This window comes from Canis lupus, chromosome 11 (assembly GCF_048164855.1).
Source record: "Canis lupus baileyi chromosome 11, mCanLup2.hap1, whole genome shotgun sequence".
Classification (NCBI taxonomy): domain Eukaryota; kingdom Metazoa; phylum Chordata; class Mammalia; order Carnivora; family Canidae; genus Canis; species Canis lupus.
Genome location: NC_132848.1, coordinates 65,984,236 through 66,000,353, shown reverse-complemented (window position 1 = coordinate 66,000,353; position 16,118 = coordinate 65,984,236). Strand labels below are relative to the sequence as shown.

Below are 16,118 nucleotides of genomic sequence, written 5' to 3'. Positions count from 1 at the left end.
ATTTATTGGGGTATAATTTACATAAAATAAAATGTACCCATTCCAAATGTACAGTTTAATGAGTTTTGGCAAATGTATATATCCTCATGATTACTACCACAATCAAGAAGATATAGATTTCAATCACCAAAAACTTCTCTCAAACCCTTTTGCAGCCATTCCTCATCTTCCTCAAAGCTGAAGAGCACAGACCTGCTTTCTGTCATTACTGATTAGATTTGCTTTTTCTGAATTTCATAGAAAAGGACTCATAAAATAGGTATTTTTCTAATGCCTTACTTTTTTAACTCAGCATCTGTGAGAATATTCCATATTGATATGTTTTATCTATAAATTTTCCTTTATGTTACTGAGTAGTATTCCGCTGTTTAGATAAACCACAATTTGTATATTGTTCCACATGTTTATGGACATGAGTTGTTTCCAGATTTAAGCTAATATCAATAAAAATGCCATGTACTTTCATGTACACATCTTTATATCGAAGTATATTTTAATTTCTCTTGGGAAAAACCTAGGAGTAGAATGACTGGGCCATAGGCTACATGTATGTTTAACTGAAAAAGAAACACTATATTTTGGAGTTCTAGTTGCTCCACATCCTAACACTTAGCATTAATGGTCTTTTTAATTTGGGGGATTCTAATGGATTTGTAATGGTGTTAATTTTCATTTCCCTGATGACTGTTGGAATTGAGCATCTTTTTATGTGTTTATTTGCCATATATCTTCTCTGATGTCTTCAAATCTTTTGCCCAAATTTAGTTGGACTGTTTATTTTTGAGATGTAAAAGTTTTTATATATTCTGAATATAAGTTCTTTGTAAGATACTAGTATTATGAATATTTTCTTCCAGCTTGTAATTATCTTTTCATTTACTTAACTGTGTTTCTAGTAGCAGGAGTTTTTAATTTTAATGAAATTCAATTCTTAAATTCTTTATGACTTGTATTTTTCATGTACTGTCTATGAAGTAATTTTCTAACCGTGTTTTCTTCTAGGAGTTTTGTGATTTTAGCTCTTAGAATTAGGTTCATGGTCTGTTTCAAGTTAATTAATGCATATAGCGTGAAGCATGGATTGAAATTAAGTTTTAAATATGAATACTACACTGTCTTAATTACTGTAGTTTTACGGTAAATGTTGAAATCAAATACTAATGTTCTCCAGCTTTGTTCTATTTCAAAATTGTTTTGGCTACTCTAAATCTTTTAAATTTCTATGTCAATTTTATTTTATTTTATTATTTTTTAAACGGCCTTTTTTTTAAAGATTTTATTTATTTATTCATAGACACAGAGAGAGAGAGAGGCAGAGACACAGGCAGAGGGAGAAGCAGGCTCCACGCCGGGAGCCTGACGTGGGACTCGATCCCAGGTCCCCAGGATCACACCCCAGGCTGCAGGTGGCGCCAAACCATTGTGCCACCGGGGCTGCCCTCTATGTCAATTTTAAACTGAACTTGTCAGTTTCATAAAAACACTTGAGATTTTGATTTGGAGCATGTTGAATCTGTAGTTGAATTTGGAGTGGAATGACAATTTAACAATATTGAATCTCTCAGTCTATGAACACAGTATCCCTCTGTATTTATTCAGATCTCATAAGATTTCTCTCAGCAGTGTTTTTTTAGTTTTAAGTGTAAAGATCTTACATATATTTTGTTCAGGTTTTTGGGTGCTACTGTAAATAGTACTTCTAATTACAATTTTAATTGTTCATTGAGATTATACGGAAATAAAATTTGAAAATATTGACCATGTATCCTGCAACCCTTTTTTTAAAAACTTTATTTATTTATTCATTCATGAGAGATAGAGAGAGAGAGAGAGAGAGGCAGAGAGGCAGAGACACAGGCAGAGGGAGAAGCAGGCTCCATGCAGGGAGCCTGATGTGGGACTTGATCCCAGGTCTCCAGGATCACACCCTGGATTGAAGGCGGCGCTAAACCGCTGAGCCACCTGGGCTGCCCTCCTGCAACCCTTTTAAACTCATTTCTTAGTTGTAATAATGTTTTTTTTTGTTTTGTTTGGTTTTGTTTTCTGTAATAATGTTTTTGTAGATTCTTTAGAGCTTCCTGGGATGACCTATGACAATGGCAATTAAAAACAGTTTTACAATCTTATTTATTAACCTGTATGCCGTTTATTTTGGTTTCTTCCCTTATTATACTAGCTAGGATCTCCAGTATAGTATTAAATAGAAGTGGCAAGAGAGGACATCCTTGCTTTGTTTTTGATCTTAGAAAGCATTTAGTTTTTTCACTATAAATATTATGTTATTAGGTTGAGAAAATCTATTCCATTCCTAGTTGGCTGAGACACATTATCTTGCGTGTATATTGAATTTTTTTCAGGGGCTTTTTTTTGCATCATTAGAAATGATTATATGCTTTTTCTGGTCATATGGTGAATTGTACTGATTAGTTTCCAGATGTTTCAGTGGCCTTGCATTTGTTGGATAAATCTCTCATTTATGATATATGATCTGTTTAATATATTGCTGGACTTGCTAATATTTTGTTAAGGATTTTTCTGTTTATGGGAAATATTGGTATGTAGTTTTCTTTTTCTTTTCCTGTAATGTCTCTGTCATTTTTGATATTAGTGTAATGCTAATATCATGAAATGAGTTGACAAGTACTCCCTCTTTTATATTTTTGAGTTGTGTTGAGTTGATATTATTTCTTCTTTTGATGTTTGAGAGAATTCACCAATGAAGGCATCTGGACATGCAGGTTTTGTATGTGTGGGGCACATGCCTGCATGTGTATGTGTATAAAGTTCCTTTAACTATGAATTCAAATTTAAATAACAGAGTCATTCAAATTATTTATTCCTTATTGAAAGAGCTTAGAGAGCTTGAATCTTACAAGGAATCCATTTCATTTAAATTATATTTGTGTAAAGTTATTCATATTAAACAATATTTTTTAATGTCTGTAGTTCTATAGTCTTTATTTTTGATTGGGTAAGTTGTGTCAACTCTATTTTTTTAATCAATTTAGGCAGAGGTTGGTCAATTTTACTGATCATTTCAAAGAGCCAGCTGTTGATTTCATTGGCTCTTCTTTATTTTCTATTTCTTATTTGTATCATTTCCACTCTTCAGTTTACTTTAGGTATAATTTGCTCTTCTTTCCGTAGGTTCTTAACATGAGAGCTTGTATTGTTGATTTTAGATCTTTCTTCTTTTCTAATTAAAACATTTAAAGCTAGAAATTTCCCTCTAAGTACTGCTATAGCTGTACCTCACAAATTTTGATGTTACATTTTTATTTTTATTCTGAAATTTCGAGATATTTTTTAATTTACTTTGTGATTTCTTCTTTATTTTTATTTATTCTTTTTTAGTAATCTCTACCTCCAACGTGTGGGGCTGGAACTCATGACCCTGAGGTCAAGAGTTGTATGCTCTACTGACTAAGCCAACCAGGCACCCCTGTGATTTCTTCTTTAAATCATAGTTTGTTAGTTTAGGATTTTATTGATCTGAGAGAGAAAGACAGAGAGAGCACCAGTAGGGGGAAGGGCATTGGGAGGGGAAGGGACAAGCAGACTACCTGCTGAGCAGGGAGACTTGTGTGGGGCTTGATCCCAGGACCCTGAGACCATGACCTGAGCTGAAGTCGGACACTTAACAAACTGAGCCACACAGGTGCCCCTAAATCAGTTTATTTAAATAAATGTTGACTAGTTTCTAAATGTTTGGAGATTTTTCAAACATCTTTCTGTATTGATATCTAATTCTGTTGTGGTCAGAGGACCTACTCTGTATGATTTCAAAACAGTTAAATCAATCTATCTATCTATCTATCTATCTATCTATCTATCTATCTATCTATTTATTTTATTTGTTTGCTTATTTATTTATTTATTCATTCATTCATTCATTCATAAAAGACAAAGAGAAAAAGAGAGGCAGAGACACAGGCAGAGGGAGAAGCAGGCTCCATGCAGGGAGCCCAATGTGGGACTCGATCCCAGGACTCCAGGATCACTCCCTGGGCTGAAGGCAGGCGCTAAACTGCTGAGCCACCCTGGGATTCCCCAAAACAGTTAAATTTATTGAGGGTTGTTTTATCACCCTGAATATGCCACATCTTGGTTGATATTCTGTGTACATGTAAAAAGAATGTGTATTTTGCTGTTATTGGGTTAAGTATTTTATATATGTCAGATCAAATTCATTATTAGTGTTTTTCAAGGTTTTTCTATCTTTACTGATTTTGTTTATGTGTTCTCTCAATTAGTGAGAGAGAAATGCTAAAATCTCCATTTATAATTATGGCTTTTGACTTTTTCTCCTTTCAGTTCTATCACTTTTTGCTTTATTATTTTCTGTTATTAGGTACATTTAGGATATTATGGTTTTTCATGATTTTTCAATTCTTTATTATAAAGGTATAGAATTTTAGTTTAATTCATTTTTATTTTAGCAGTTTTTAAAGTTTTGCTGTTGACTCCTGGCTTGCATGATTTCAGAAGCAAAGTTTGCAATTTTTCATATCTTTATATGTGTGTTTTTTTCTTTGGCTACTTTTTAAGATTTTTCTCTTTATCAACCTTTTGAACAGTTTGATTATGATTTTTTTTGTTTGTTTTTTTCTTGACAGATCAGTTCCTTTGCTTGCTATAATTATTGTTTAGGGTATAAATGGAGTCAACAGATTTCAGATATTTTTGGTTTCCTATCAAGTTCCTACATATTAATATCTACTGCCAAGGAACCACCCTGATTTATGAGAGCTTTCAGTGCCTAACTGCAGGCTCATGAAAGCTTTTGGATAGTACCATTCATTGATTTTACCAACACAAAAAGAATAGTGAGGTTTTATTGCTTAGTATAATCAGGGCAATTCCCCAGATTCCCTATCAAGTTGAATCCTGTCAGATACAGCACAAATTCTCATTTTAATGTGACTTGAAGTTAAAATTAAGAATTTAGGCATCTTTCTTATGAACTCTAATATACTTTTTAAATCCTAAAACCTATAACTATTCCAGTTAAATGATGATGATAGTAATAAAAAGAATTGCAGTAATATTTTATATATTTTACAGCTTACAAATAATTTTACATACATTTTCTCATTTAGCTTTATGATTATTTATAGAAGTTTTTATAGACTTACTCTAATTATCAAACACTGGCTGAAGTAAAAGGTTTTATAGCCAGCCATTTTTGAAAGATTACAAAAATAAAAATCAAACCCTGCTTAAAAGCCCTAATATTTACTGTTGTTTAATTACACAGAAATTATTAGTTTCAAATGATCAAGCATATATAAAAAAATGATAAAATAATTAGAATGACCCATCTGTTTTGTGTGTGTGTGTGTGTGTGTGTGTGTGTGTGTGGTCTTACTCCTCTAAGATTAGAAGTGGAGGGACACCTGAGTGGTTCAGTGGTGAGCCTCTACCTTCAGCTTAGGGCATGATCCCGGGGGCCTGGGAGCTGGGGTCCTGGGCCTGGGAGCCTGCTTCTCCCTCTGCCTGTGTTTCTGCCTCTCTCTTTGTGTCTCTCATGAATAAATAAATCAAATCTAAAAAAAAGAAAAACCAGATTAGAAGTAGATTTTCTTTCATTTTAGAAGGTTAAACATATGTTTATATTGTATCAAGAATATTTCAAGTAAATATTAGTTGTGAAGGGCATCATTAACAGTATTAATCATTTCTTACTTCAATAGAAAAGAATAGTTTTTAAATGCCAGTTTAAGGTAAATTGGTATGTGGTACCTATGAAAAAACTATCAATTGAGAGTACTCATTAATAAAAATAGACTTAAAAGTATTTATATAATCATATTTGTCATGGATATTTGTACTTACCTGTACCCACACCAAAGTATATGGGGCTGACAACTAGAAACAACTTAGAACTAATGAAGCTGGTCAATAAGAACTGTGTTCACATCAAAAACCTGTCTGTAAATGTATACAACAGAGGCCTAAACAACTGATAGGAAAAATAGAGTTAGCTCTTGTGGTTTACCTAAAAATTCTTCTTATGTTTATTCATTTTTAGTGTAAGCAGTTTGATTATGTGGAGTATCAATTAATGCTCAATGATAGGCATAAGATAGATGGAGTTGGTAGCTGGAATTCAAAATGAAGATTTAACCACAGAATCACTATTCATAGCCTCCTGAATCCCACATTTCTAGCACTTACTGTAAGAAATGATTACTGTGTTTTTCCTTTATGGAAATGTTAACTCTGTTTTTATTAGTCTACTTTTTATTTTTAAAAGAATCACTTGGTTTTACTTTTTTGTGACAGGTATTTTCACGCAAGGACAGCTGGGCCTGACAGACATCATATTCCAGTATATTCACTGTGATGAGATCTACGAGGCAATAAACATCCTGAGCAGTATGAACTGGGACACTCTGGGCCATGAGTGCTTTATCAGCATGAGTGCCATTGTAAACCATCTTCTTAGACAAAAACTCACTCCAGAGAGAGAAGGTCAGACATGAAATACACTTTGTAAATTGATTTTGTATATACATGAAGTACATTTTATTGAGTCAGTTATCTTTTGAGGATTTTTTGAGTTACGTTATTGGAGATTGAAAGATAAAAATGTTAATGCCCTATTAAAACTGATAAGATCAGATGTCAAGTATCTATATGGAAAAAAATTATATGCTGGTTTACTATATAATGTCAACATAAACAGTAACTTTTTTTTATATACCTATGTTGGAACTCACAATGCAGTCATTGTACATTTCAGTTTAAGTTCATGTGTGGAATATGCTCAAATTTCAAACTTTAATCAAGAATTTTATATACTCTCGGGGCACCTGGGTGGCTCAGTTGGTTAACTATCTGGTTTGATTTCAGCCTAGGTCATGATCTCAGGGTCATGAGATGGAGTCTGGGGTTGGGCTTCATTCAGTGCGGAGTCTCCTTGTCCCTCTCCTTCCCCCTCTACTCCCTTCCCTTCTCATACATGCACTGCCTCTCTCAAATAAATGAATAAATCTTAAAAAAAAATTTTTATGTATTCTCTAGGATCTGGTACACAAAGAACCAAACAAAAGTCCTTATTCTTCCTTCACTTTAGACATCGATATTTTTCTCTCCCACCCCAAGTCTTTTGTCCAGAGAATAGTCCTTACCACTGATTTTGTGTGTGTGTGTGTGTGTGTGTGTGTGTGTGTGTGTGTGTGAGAGAGAGAGAGAGAGAGAGAGAGAGAGAGAGAAAGAGAAAGAGAAAGAGAAAGAGAATTGTAGTCCAGGCTGCTGCTCCTGTTTTCATTCTAACTGATAGTTCTGATATCCTTCTGCCTGCTTAGATTTCTCTACATTCCCTCAGTAAGTAATTGTACCCATAGGATCTAAGATAAGATACTGTTTTGTCTTTTTTTTTTTTTTTTAAAGTAAGCTGTATGCCCAGTGTGGGACTTGAACTCATGACCCTGTGATCAAGAGTTGCACGTTCTACCAACTGGAGCCAGCCAGGCACCCCTTAAATAGAATACTGCTTTAAAAAAGGGGGTAAAATAATGTGCCACATACAATGATGAAATTCATTTTTATATTTGTCAATTATCCAGCATATGTTATTTTTATTTTTAGTTATTTACTTAATGTAAAATGTACCTACATGCTCTTGCACTTGTTTCTTTCTTTAAAATCTTTGCAAGATGCATTGACATTAATGATGAGAAGTCCTAGCCCATGAGAAACTGTTCCTACATAATTTACAAGATAGAGAAAACAGGAAATATGTCAAAAGGCTGGAGAGGTTTTCCCCTACTATTTTCTTTGAATGTTTATAGATTTTCTAACTCCATTTTATTACATTTCCAAAGTAAACACAGTGTTTAGATGAAATTCTATACATAACCTTCATTGTAGTAATTTTAGTGGGCATGTTCCTTCAGGAAGTTCACATTATGGGACTTGTCCCAACTCACAGGAGGCCCACAACAAGTATTTATTTAATGTTAATTGAATGTGCTTTTTGGAGGTAGTCCAACCCATCTATGGAAGGTCCAGTATTTCTACAGTGAGAAAATACCTAGCACAGACAGTGCTGGGCCTACTGTAGGTATTCAATGCATATTAGTTAAAAAGAAGAGTATAACTTCAATATGTTAGGGTACTAGATATTACTGCAATATGTCTGCCTACGGAGTTATCTCAAGTACTTATTTCTTATATTGGTACACTCTCAAGATAAGGTACATTAGTAGGAAAAAAAAAGCAGAATCCATAAAGAAAGTCTGTTATGGTATATGCAATCTAAACCAGAGATCTTAAATTTATAGTTGGAGAATTATAGAGAAGATAAAATATTGACAGTTGCTCAGGACACTGAGAAATTGCTGGCACCTTGGTGATTTTGTGTTGTAAGAAAGAGTACTAGGGAATTCACAAATGGGCATTATCAGATTCTTGCTTTAATAAAGGATATTTTCAAGGAACCATTTTGGTAAGATAGAGAAATAAAAAAAAGCTTGTATGATACTAGGCTATTAAAATAAAACACTTTCATGATGCCGGGTTATCAGAATATGTATATTTTAAGTAGGTATATGTGTTTTTCCCCAAGCAACTGCAAAATACATTTCTAAGACACTCAGAATTCTTCTCTATTGAGATTTATGCTCTCCGAATCTAACATTTGACGTGGTAATTTGTTTTCCTTTTTATTAGTGGAACCCAGTGAGCTCTTTTATTTGTAGCTGTGTTGTGGTTATCTTTGAGATCTTCATTTCTGCCTTAAACATCAAGCTGGGCTATCTAATGAATCTATAACTGTGCTGGGAGTTATGAGTATTCCATGTAGGCTTGAACATTTCAGAAGTACATGCTGTCAGGAAAACAAGCAATGGCAAGAGGATCTGGCTTGTTTTCACAATAGCATTGCCGTATTCAATTTTAATCTAAATTGACTGCTGCTTTGAAAGAAAATACCCCTAAAGTTCATCTTACTTTACTGTCTAGAGTTGAGATTAAAAAAAAGAAATTACTAACAGCTTAGCCAACTCCATAGCAATTACTCTGATGAGGTATTTAATACTTTCAAACCAAATATGCCTAAAACTAAAGAGTTTTGCTAAATAAGGAATTGTTTATTCAATCCAGTGTTAGTAATATAAAAATCAATGGAGTCTCACTGTGAACTGTAGTGTTGTCATACAACTGTCACCATTACTGTAATTATATAACTTCCAGGTATTTCTGGGAGAAAACACAACTCCAAAGGCATGGCGTGGTAAAATTATGAAGTAGGCAAAATGCGCCTTTTTCTCCCAGTCTCTAGTCCTCTGGTTTATCAAAACTTGCTCTCCAATCCTTTTTTCCTAGGAAGGTGTCAGTTGACCAAGAGTGGATTAGCATGTCATCCCTCCCAGGGGTATTAGCTTTCATACTTGGACAAAACCAACAATCTTGTTTTTTAGGACAATATTTAGGGAAGGTATGGGGACTTTCACTGTTTCTTTGAAATTGTCTTAGAAAGATATTATTACTCCAATAGGGCTATTTTTGTTTGCATTACTTTAAAAACACTTCTAATACTTAACTTCAATCCCCAATGCAAAAAGGGTAGTTTTCTCCTTTCAATTAAAGAGAGTAAATGTTGAGCACAGTGACTTGATTTTACTGGAAATACTAGTTCAAACTGTGTTACTTTGATGAGTCACTGTTTTAATTACCCATTTGTGGTGAGAGGTTGGTTCATTATGGATTTCTTCAGTTTTGACAGCTTTTTGTTGCTCAGAGTCATTGTCAGCTTTGCCTCAAGTGAAAGTTTATACACAGGTTTGTTTTTGTACCAGCTGTCATATTTTAATTTCATCTTTCCTGCAACAAGCTCACATTTCATCCAAGTTTGCAAAACCTGACTGACTGCAAACATGAGTATTCTGTTGTAATTGAAGGAGTTTCACTTGTTTTAGTGCTGCTATGTTTGAATTCCACAGCACAGCTTGAGGCAAGCCTTGGAACCTTTTATGCTCCAACAAGACCACTCCTGGATACAACCATATTGGAATATAGAGACGAAATCAGCAAATATGCAAGAAGATTCTTCCATCACTTGCTCAGGTGAACAACATCTTGGAATTGATGAGCGTCAGACTACCTATTTAATGAGCATTTTCTTTAATCAGAATATTCCATAATATGGCTGTTTTCTAATAGTCCATTTCCTAGGAAAAAAACGAATCTTCTCTTGATAGTCTTGTTTTCCTTTTAAAGGATACATTTGAATATTGTTTAGGGCTTTTACATCATCAGTACATTTGAATATAACTTCCGCTTTAATATGAAAGCAAACAATACTAACTATGTAAAGTCAATTTCTTTTGGGCAAAGTCCGTTTTAAAATATTAACTTAGTTGTGCTCTTAGCACTAGAGAAACGTTTTAGTTTTAAATGAAACTAAAAATATGAATATGCTATCAAGCTCTGAGACAGTCATTGGTTTGCTTTTCTTTCAGAATTAGCATTGAAAGATTTGTCCATTGTCTTCTCATATAATGTGGCAAGTTCTTAGTCTCACTGTGCCTCATTTTCTCTGCTTTTTAAATAGGTATCATATATCTCTTTAATCTTAGGGATTATATGAAAAATTATATAATAATATCAAGAAATCACTGAGAAAAAACACTATAGAAGTTGAAGGATAAGTACATGAGCATATTCAATTATATATATAAAGTTCAAAAAACGGATGGATGTATGGATGGAAGGAAGGCTGGAAGGTGAATGGATGGATATAGATAGATGATAGCTAGATAGTTTAGGGGTACATATACATGTGTCAATGCTATAAATAAAAGCAAGGAAGCGATTAGCACAAAATTTAGGGTAGTATAGGGTGGGTTAAAAGAAATAAGATAGGAATAGGCACATGGGAGCTTCCAAGATATTAGTAATGTTCCATTTTTTAATATGAGAGGGATATATATCAGGGTCCATTATAATATCATTCTTTTAATTGAATATATATTGTATACTTTTATATACGATGTACTTTATAACAGGAAGCAATAGAATTATCAACTTCATGTAACAAAAGGAAGTATCGCATCGAGTTGCATATAGAGTTTTAATTTTACTTATCTGTTATAGTTCTTTTTAACTCTTTTAAGGAATTTCATGTGTAATCTCTCCTTTTTTCTTAAAAACCCTGTAAGAGGGTATTATCATTTGACAAATAAGGTATTTGTTAAGTGGCACTTTGATCTCTACCCAACAGTGAAGACTTTGGAAAATAATTTTTTTAGAAGCTGAGAAATGTTAATATATTACATGAATTATAATCTATGATTGAATCTGGCCTTTTTATCTGAATGACTTTAGCATATCCCAAGAGACTCTTCATTCTGAATAAGGCAGTTTTTTATATATGAACATATGCCAAAAATATTGGGGCTGATGTCACATCTATTTGGACTTAGGGCTTTGTTCTTTGCTCTGCCTATATTTTGTTTTCCTTGTTTCTGGGGAAAACTAATGAATTCACCTCCTGCCTGAAGAGCCCAAAAAGATTAATGTGAATGAAACATGTTTTGGAGGCATATTCTTGGTGGCCTCACTATGTTTGGCTTCTTTGACTTTATGCATTGATTTAGTTGAGCATAAGTCTTACATTTTATAATGTTGCTGGTCCTAGGATGCTCATATCCTGCTTATATTCATACAGTGTACTAATGTGCAATGTTTTGTTCATTGGGTTTTCTTCAAATGCAGTATTCTAATTATGTTTTGGAATGTATTCTGATGAGGTGACTATTGTTATCATTATTATTAGACGCTAGCATTTCTGTGTGGTTATACCTGGAATTGAATATTTTTCCTTGGGATATACTAGGTTTTTCACGTTTTCTTTTTTGCAGGCTTTGCAATTATTTCAGTGATAATGAGTGTTTTTATTAGTTCTTTTGACAGGCTATGTATGTCATGAAAAAAGCAGAGTAAGTTTAGAAGAAATTAAATGAGATACCTTAAATTGGAATTATTCTTTTGTTTAATCTGTTGCCAAGAAGTTTTCCTGCTTAGGGGAGAGGAACAGGCCAAATACTTTTTTGTATTTGCAAAGTGCTAGAATTGAATTACAACCTGTACCTTGTCTAGCCAGTATATTAATACTCTAAAAAAGTTATTAGATAATGGAATATGTCCTAAACAGTAAAGACCATCATAAAGAATTTCAAATTAAAGATGAAAACCCAGGAGCACCATGCAGAGTAGGGTTGTACCTCCAGTTATTAATTGGTAAAACTGAGGACCAAGATTGCTTGAGTCCAGATTGGGCTCTATTGATAAGGAATAAAATATTACCGTGATTTTAATTTCATAGAGCATATAAAGTGTGAAGTCATAGTATGAATTTGTGACAATTGACAATTATCTGTGTGGGTTATTAAAATACTTTTGCATACAATTTTGTTTTTATCTTGACATTAGAGGAAGACCATGGATCTTTTTATCTTTAGCAAGTTAAAAAAATTATCTTGACAGTCTTCTTCCAAATCCAAATGAATCTAAACTTTATTTTTAATTAATTAATTAATTAATTAATTAATTAATTTTTTATTCATGAGAGACAGAGAGAGAGGCAGAGACACAGGCAGAGGGAGAAGCAGGCTCCATGCAGGGAGCCTGACCTGGGACTCAATCCCGGGTTGCCAGGATTATGCCCGGGCTGAAGGCGGCGCTAAACCACTGAGCCACCGGGGCTGCCCGAATCTAAACTTTAAAACGAATTTCTCATGTCCTTTTTTGACACTTCTTTTTTGTGTTCAAAGTGGTAAATTTTCATAAAGAAATGTTTCCTGTAAATTTAAATCATTGCTCCTAACATTGAGGATAGAAAACGGGATTACTATATTGATATGATAGCTAAATAAAATGTTTACTATGATAAAATTTTAAGTAGATAATACAGTTTAATTCATATAATCATTAAGCTGGAAAAAACTTATCTATTTAAGATGTAGAGAAAAAAATTCAGTGTTCTTTCCTTTACTCTCATATTCACACTTCTGACACCATATAGGCAGGAGCTTTTTTTCTCCCCATATCGACCAGTTCTCTGACACCTACTAGGTGTCCTATAATTCAGTTCAATTCTGACACTAAGAGAGTTAGCATAGACCCCACTTGTAAAGGGATCAGTCCCACAGAAGTGTCCCTACTTCAGCTGCCATTTGCAAGCAGTATGTCCCCATGTTACCCACAAATTCTGTCCAATTTGGCTACCAATTGAGAGTTTGCTGCTACCCCTTCCTCAGGTTCAATAATTTGCTAGCATGGTTCACAGAACCCAGGCGCGCAGTTTATTTACTATTGCTGGTATTTTAAAGGATGTATTAAAGGATACAAGTGAACAGCCAGATGAAGAGATATATAGGGCAAGTTATATGGGAAAGGATGTGAAACCTGATTCCCTTTCCAGGAGTGCCACCCTCTCAGCACCTCTACGTGTTCACCAAGTTTGGAAGCTCTTTCAACCCAGTCCTTTTGGATATTTCTGCAGGCTTCCTTACATAGGCATGATTGATTAAATAATTGGCCATTGGTAATAATTCAACCTCCAGCCCCTCTTCTGTGGCCCCAGGTTTGGGGGTGGGGCTGAAATTTCTAATCCTCTAATCTTGTGCTTGATTCCAGTGACAATCAGCCCCATCCTACAGGCTTTCACAAAGTCTGTAATATAAACTCAGGTGTGGCTGAAAAGGGCTTGTTACGAATAACAAAAGACTTTCCTTTCAGTTAGGAAATTCCAAGGATTTTAGGAGCTCTGTGCCAGGAATGGGACAAAGGCCAAATATGTATTTCTTATTATAAATCATAGAAGGCAAATGCAACTACCTAGGCTAAATTCAGAAGTTGGTTGTTCGCTTCTCTGTCTTCATAAAATTGAATAGTCCTCCAGAACTATTGAATAGGAAAGTATTAACAAGTAAGAGCTTTTCATTATAAATAAATAGAAACTATAATAGGAACTCCTAGATACTGATAAAATAAAAGGGCAGACATTTCAAATGAATGTGCCACATATGATTGTACTCCTTGGAAATATAAAGGATTAAAATTAATTTATTCTACTTATTTCCCCTTTTAACTAGAAGACCACTGTTATCTGATTTAAATGGTATTAGGTGATTATGGCACAGAGTCATGCTTTCGGTTCTTATAAAATAGTAAGCAAAATGTTGAGAGAGCTTTATTGCCTACAAATAAAAATACTATGTGAAATATTTGAGGCGGAATTTATTGATGTCTGAATTTTCTTTTGCACTGCAACAAAAAGTAAGATTAATTGATAGGTAAAAAGGGAGATGGATGGATATGTGATAAAACAATATTGTAAAATGATGATAGAATCTAGGTGGTAAATATATTCTTTCAACTTTCTTAGATGTTTGAAATTTTTTATAATAAGGTGTTGGAGGGAAATACACATTATATTGGAGTCAATATTTAGAGTTCAGTTATACTTAGTGTTTTGGAAATTATTCTTAGCTTTCAAAATGGTTCTTAGCTTATGCAATAAATATATATGATAGGCAAAAAAAATTTGTGACTAAAACAGTTGCTAACCAATTTGATTTTTAAATGGTTTTCAATTACACTTTTCACTAATGGAGCATACACAGTAAGTAAAACCATTATATGAAATCAACTCAAAGAATATGAATTCTAAAACAGTAACCTCAGAATACTTAGGGAACAAGATAAATGATTTGAAGAGAAAAACTTCCTGGTCAGATCATCTAAAATGCTGGATAGTATATCTAAAATATTTGCTTAAAGCAAGGTTGAGCTGGCAGGAAAGGAAGGGAAACGCTCAGAGGTTAAAATGACAAGGATGCTAGATTCCACAAGAGTAAGCAAACTCAAAGTTTCCCTTGAGGGCATGTGCTGGCACCTGGCAGTGAGGAACTTGGTTTACAAAGGCTGTATATTCAGAGTGTAGGAGACAAAGCCTAGGGCTCAAGCAGAGTGGGAGATTGGATCTGAGATTCCCCACATCAATCTAGTACCATTGAAGGGGTAGCACCTTCTCTGAACTATAAGGAAGGGGAGGGTATGAATGGCAAGAAGGAATAGTAAGCCAAAAAGAATATTAAACTTGTCGGAACACAAAAATTGATAGTATGAAACATAAACACTAATGTCTAATTCAGGTGGTTTTAAAAATTAAGATAAAATCCTGGACAGTAACAATAACTAAATTAGAAAATGAATGAAGAAGTTAAAGCATTCTATGGCCTTTATACTTTTCAAAAGGAATACAGAGATACTGATTAATACTAGATTTTATTAAGTGAAATATACATGGTAGATATTCTAGAGTAATCACTAAAAAAATAGAAATAGGGTGTATAATTTTTCAAACAAATACAGTGAAAATGTTGGATGAGGAAGAAATATTCACCCCAAAAGAAGGCAAGAATTGAGGGAGGGTGCAGCATACAGGGGGAAGAAACATTAAAAAAGCAGTTTTAAAAAATGGAAAGCAAAACACACAATAAGGTGGTAGAAATCAGTTTTAAAAATCAATAATCAATGTAAGTGAGCAAAATTTTTCATTTGCAAAGGTTTTTGAAACGGAGTTTTCTAAGTTTTTACAAGAGACGTAAAACAAGTCTAAAAGTTAGAGAATGGAAGAAATTATACTAGGTAAATATCCAAAAAGGAGCTAGTGATGTTACAGAAATAGTCTTTAGAGCAAAATCATTAGTAGGGATTACTAGAAGTCAGTATTCGCAGAAAAATCGTTTAACTAGAAAGATATAACAATTCTAAATGTGTAAAACACAGTTTAAGTACACATGAAATAAACTGATAAATCTACCACCATAGCTGGGAGATTTTAATTTCTTTCATGTGGTAATTGATAGATTAAGCAAACAAAATATCAGTAAGAAAATGTAAGATTAGAACAACATAATTAAAAGCTTGATTTAATGGACATGTGTAGCGTACTATATACAACGTTGGTGATAATACTTTTTGCATGAACAGACAAAAACATTTTTTTTAAATTGACCATATTCGAGGCCATAGAGCCATGAAAATTGCAAAAGATTAGTTGTCTTTACTCGGTAACTAATTTCTGAGCGTCACATGCCAGCACT

At 33.7% G+C, this 16,118-nt stretch overlaps 1 protein-coding gene across 17 annotated transcripts in view; it reads left to right on the top strand.

Moving 5' to 3' along the window:
* The window catches only part of WDPCP (WD repeat containing planar cell polarity effector), a 429,099-nt gene that overhangs the window by 170,332 nt on the left and 242,649 nt on the right, over positions 1 to 16,118 (top strand). For all 17 annotated transcript variants that reach the window (XM_072768570.1, XM_072768566.1, XM_072768568.1 and 14 more), the window contains 2 exons: positions 6,286 to 6,474; positions 9,948 to 10,071. In XM_072768570.1, coding sequence (XP_072624671.1) covers positions 6,286 to 6,474; positions 9,948 to 10,071 — 313 coding nt within the window. The remainder of the gene's footprint in view (positions 1 to 6,285; positions 6,475 to 9,947; positions 10,072 to 16,118) is intronic.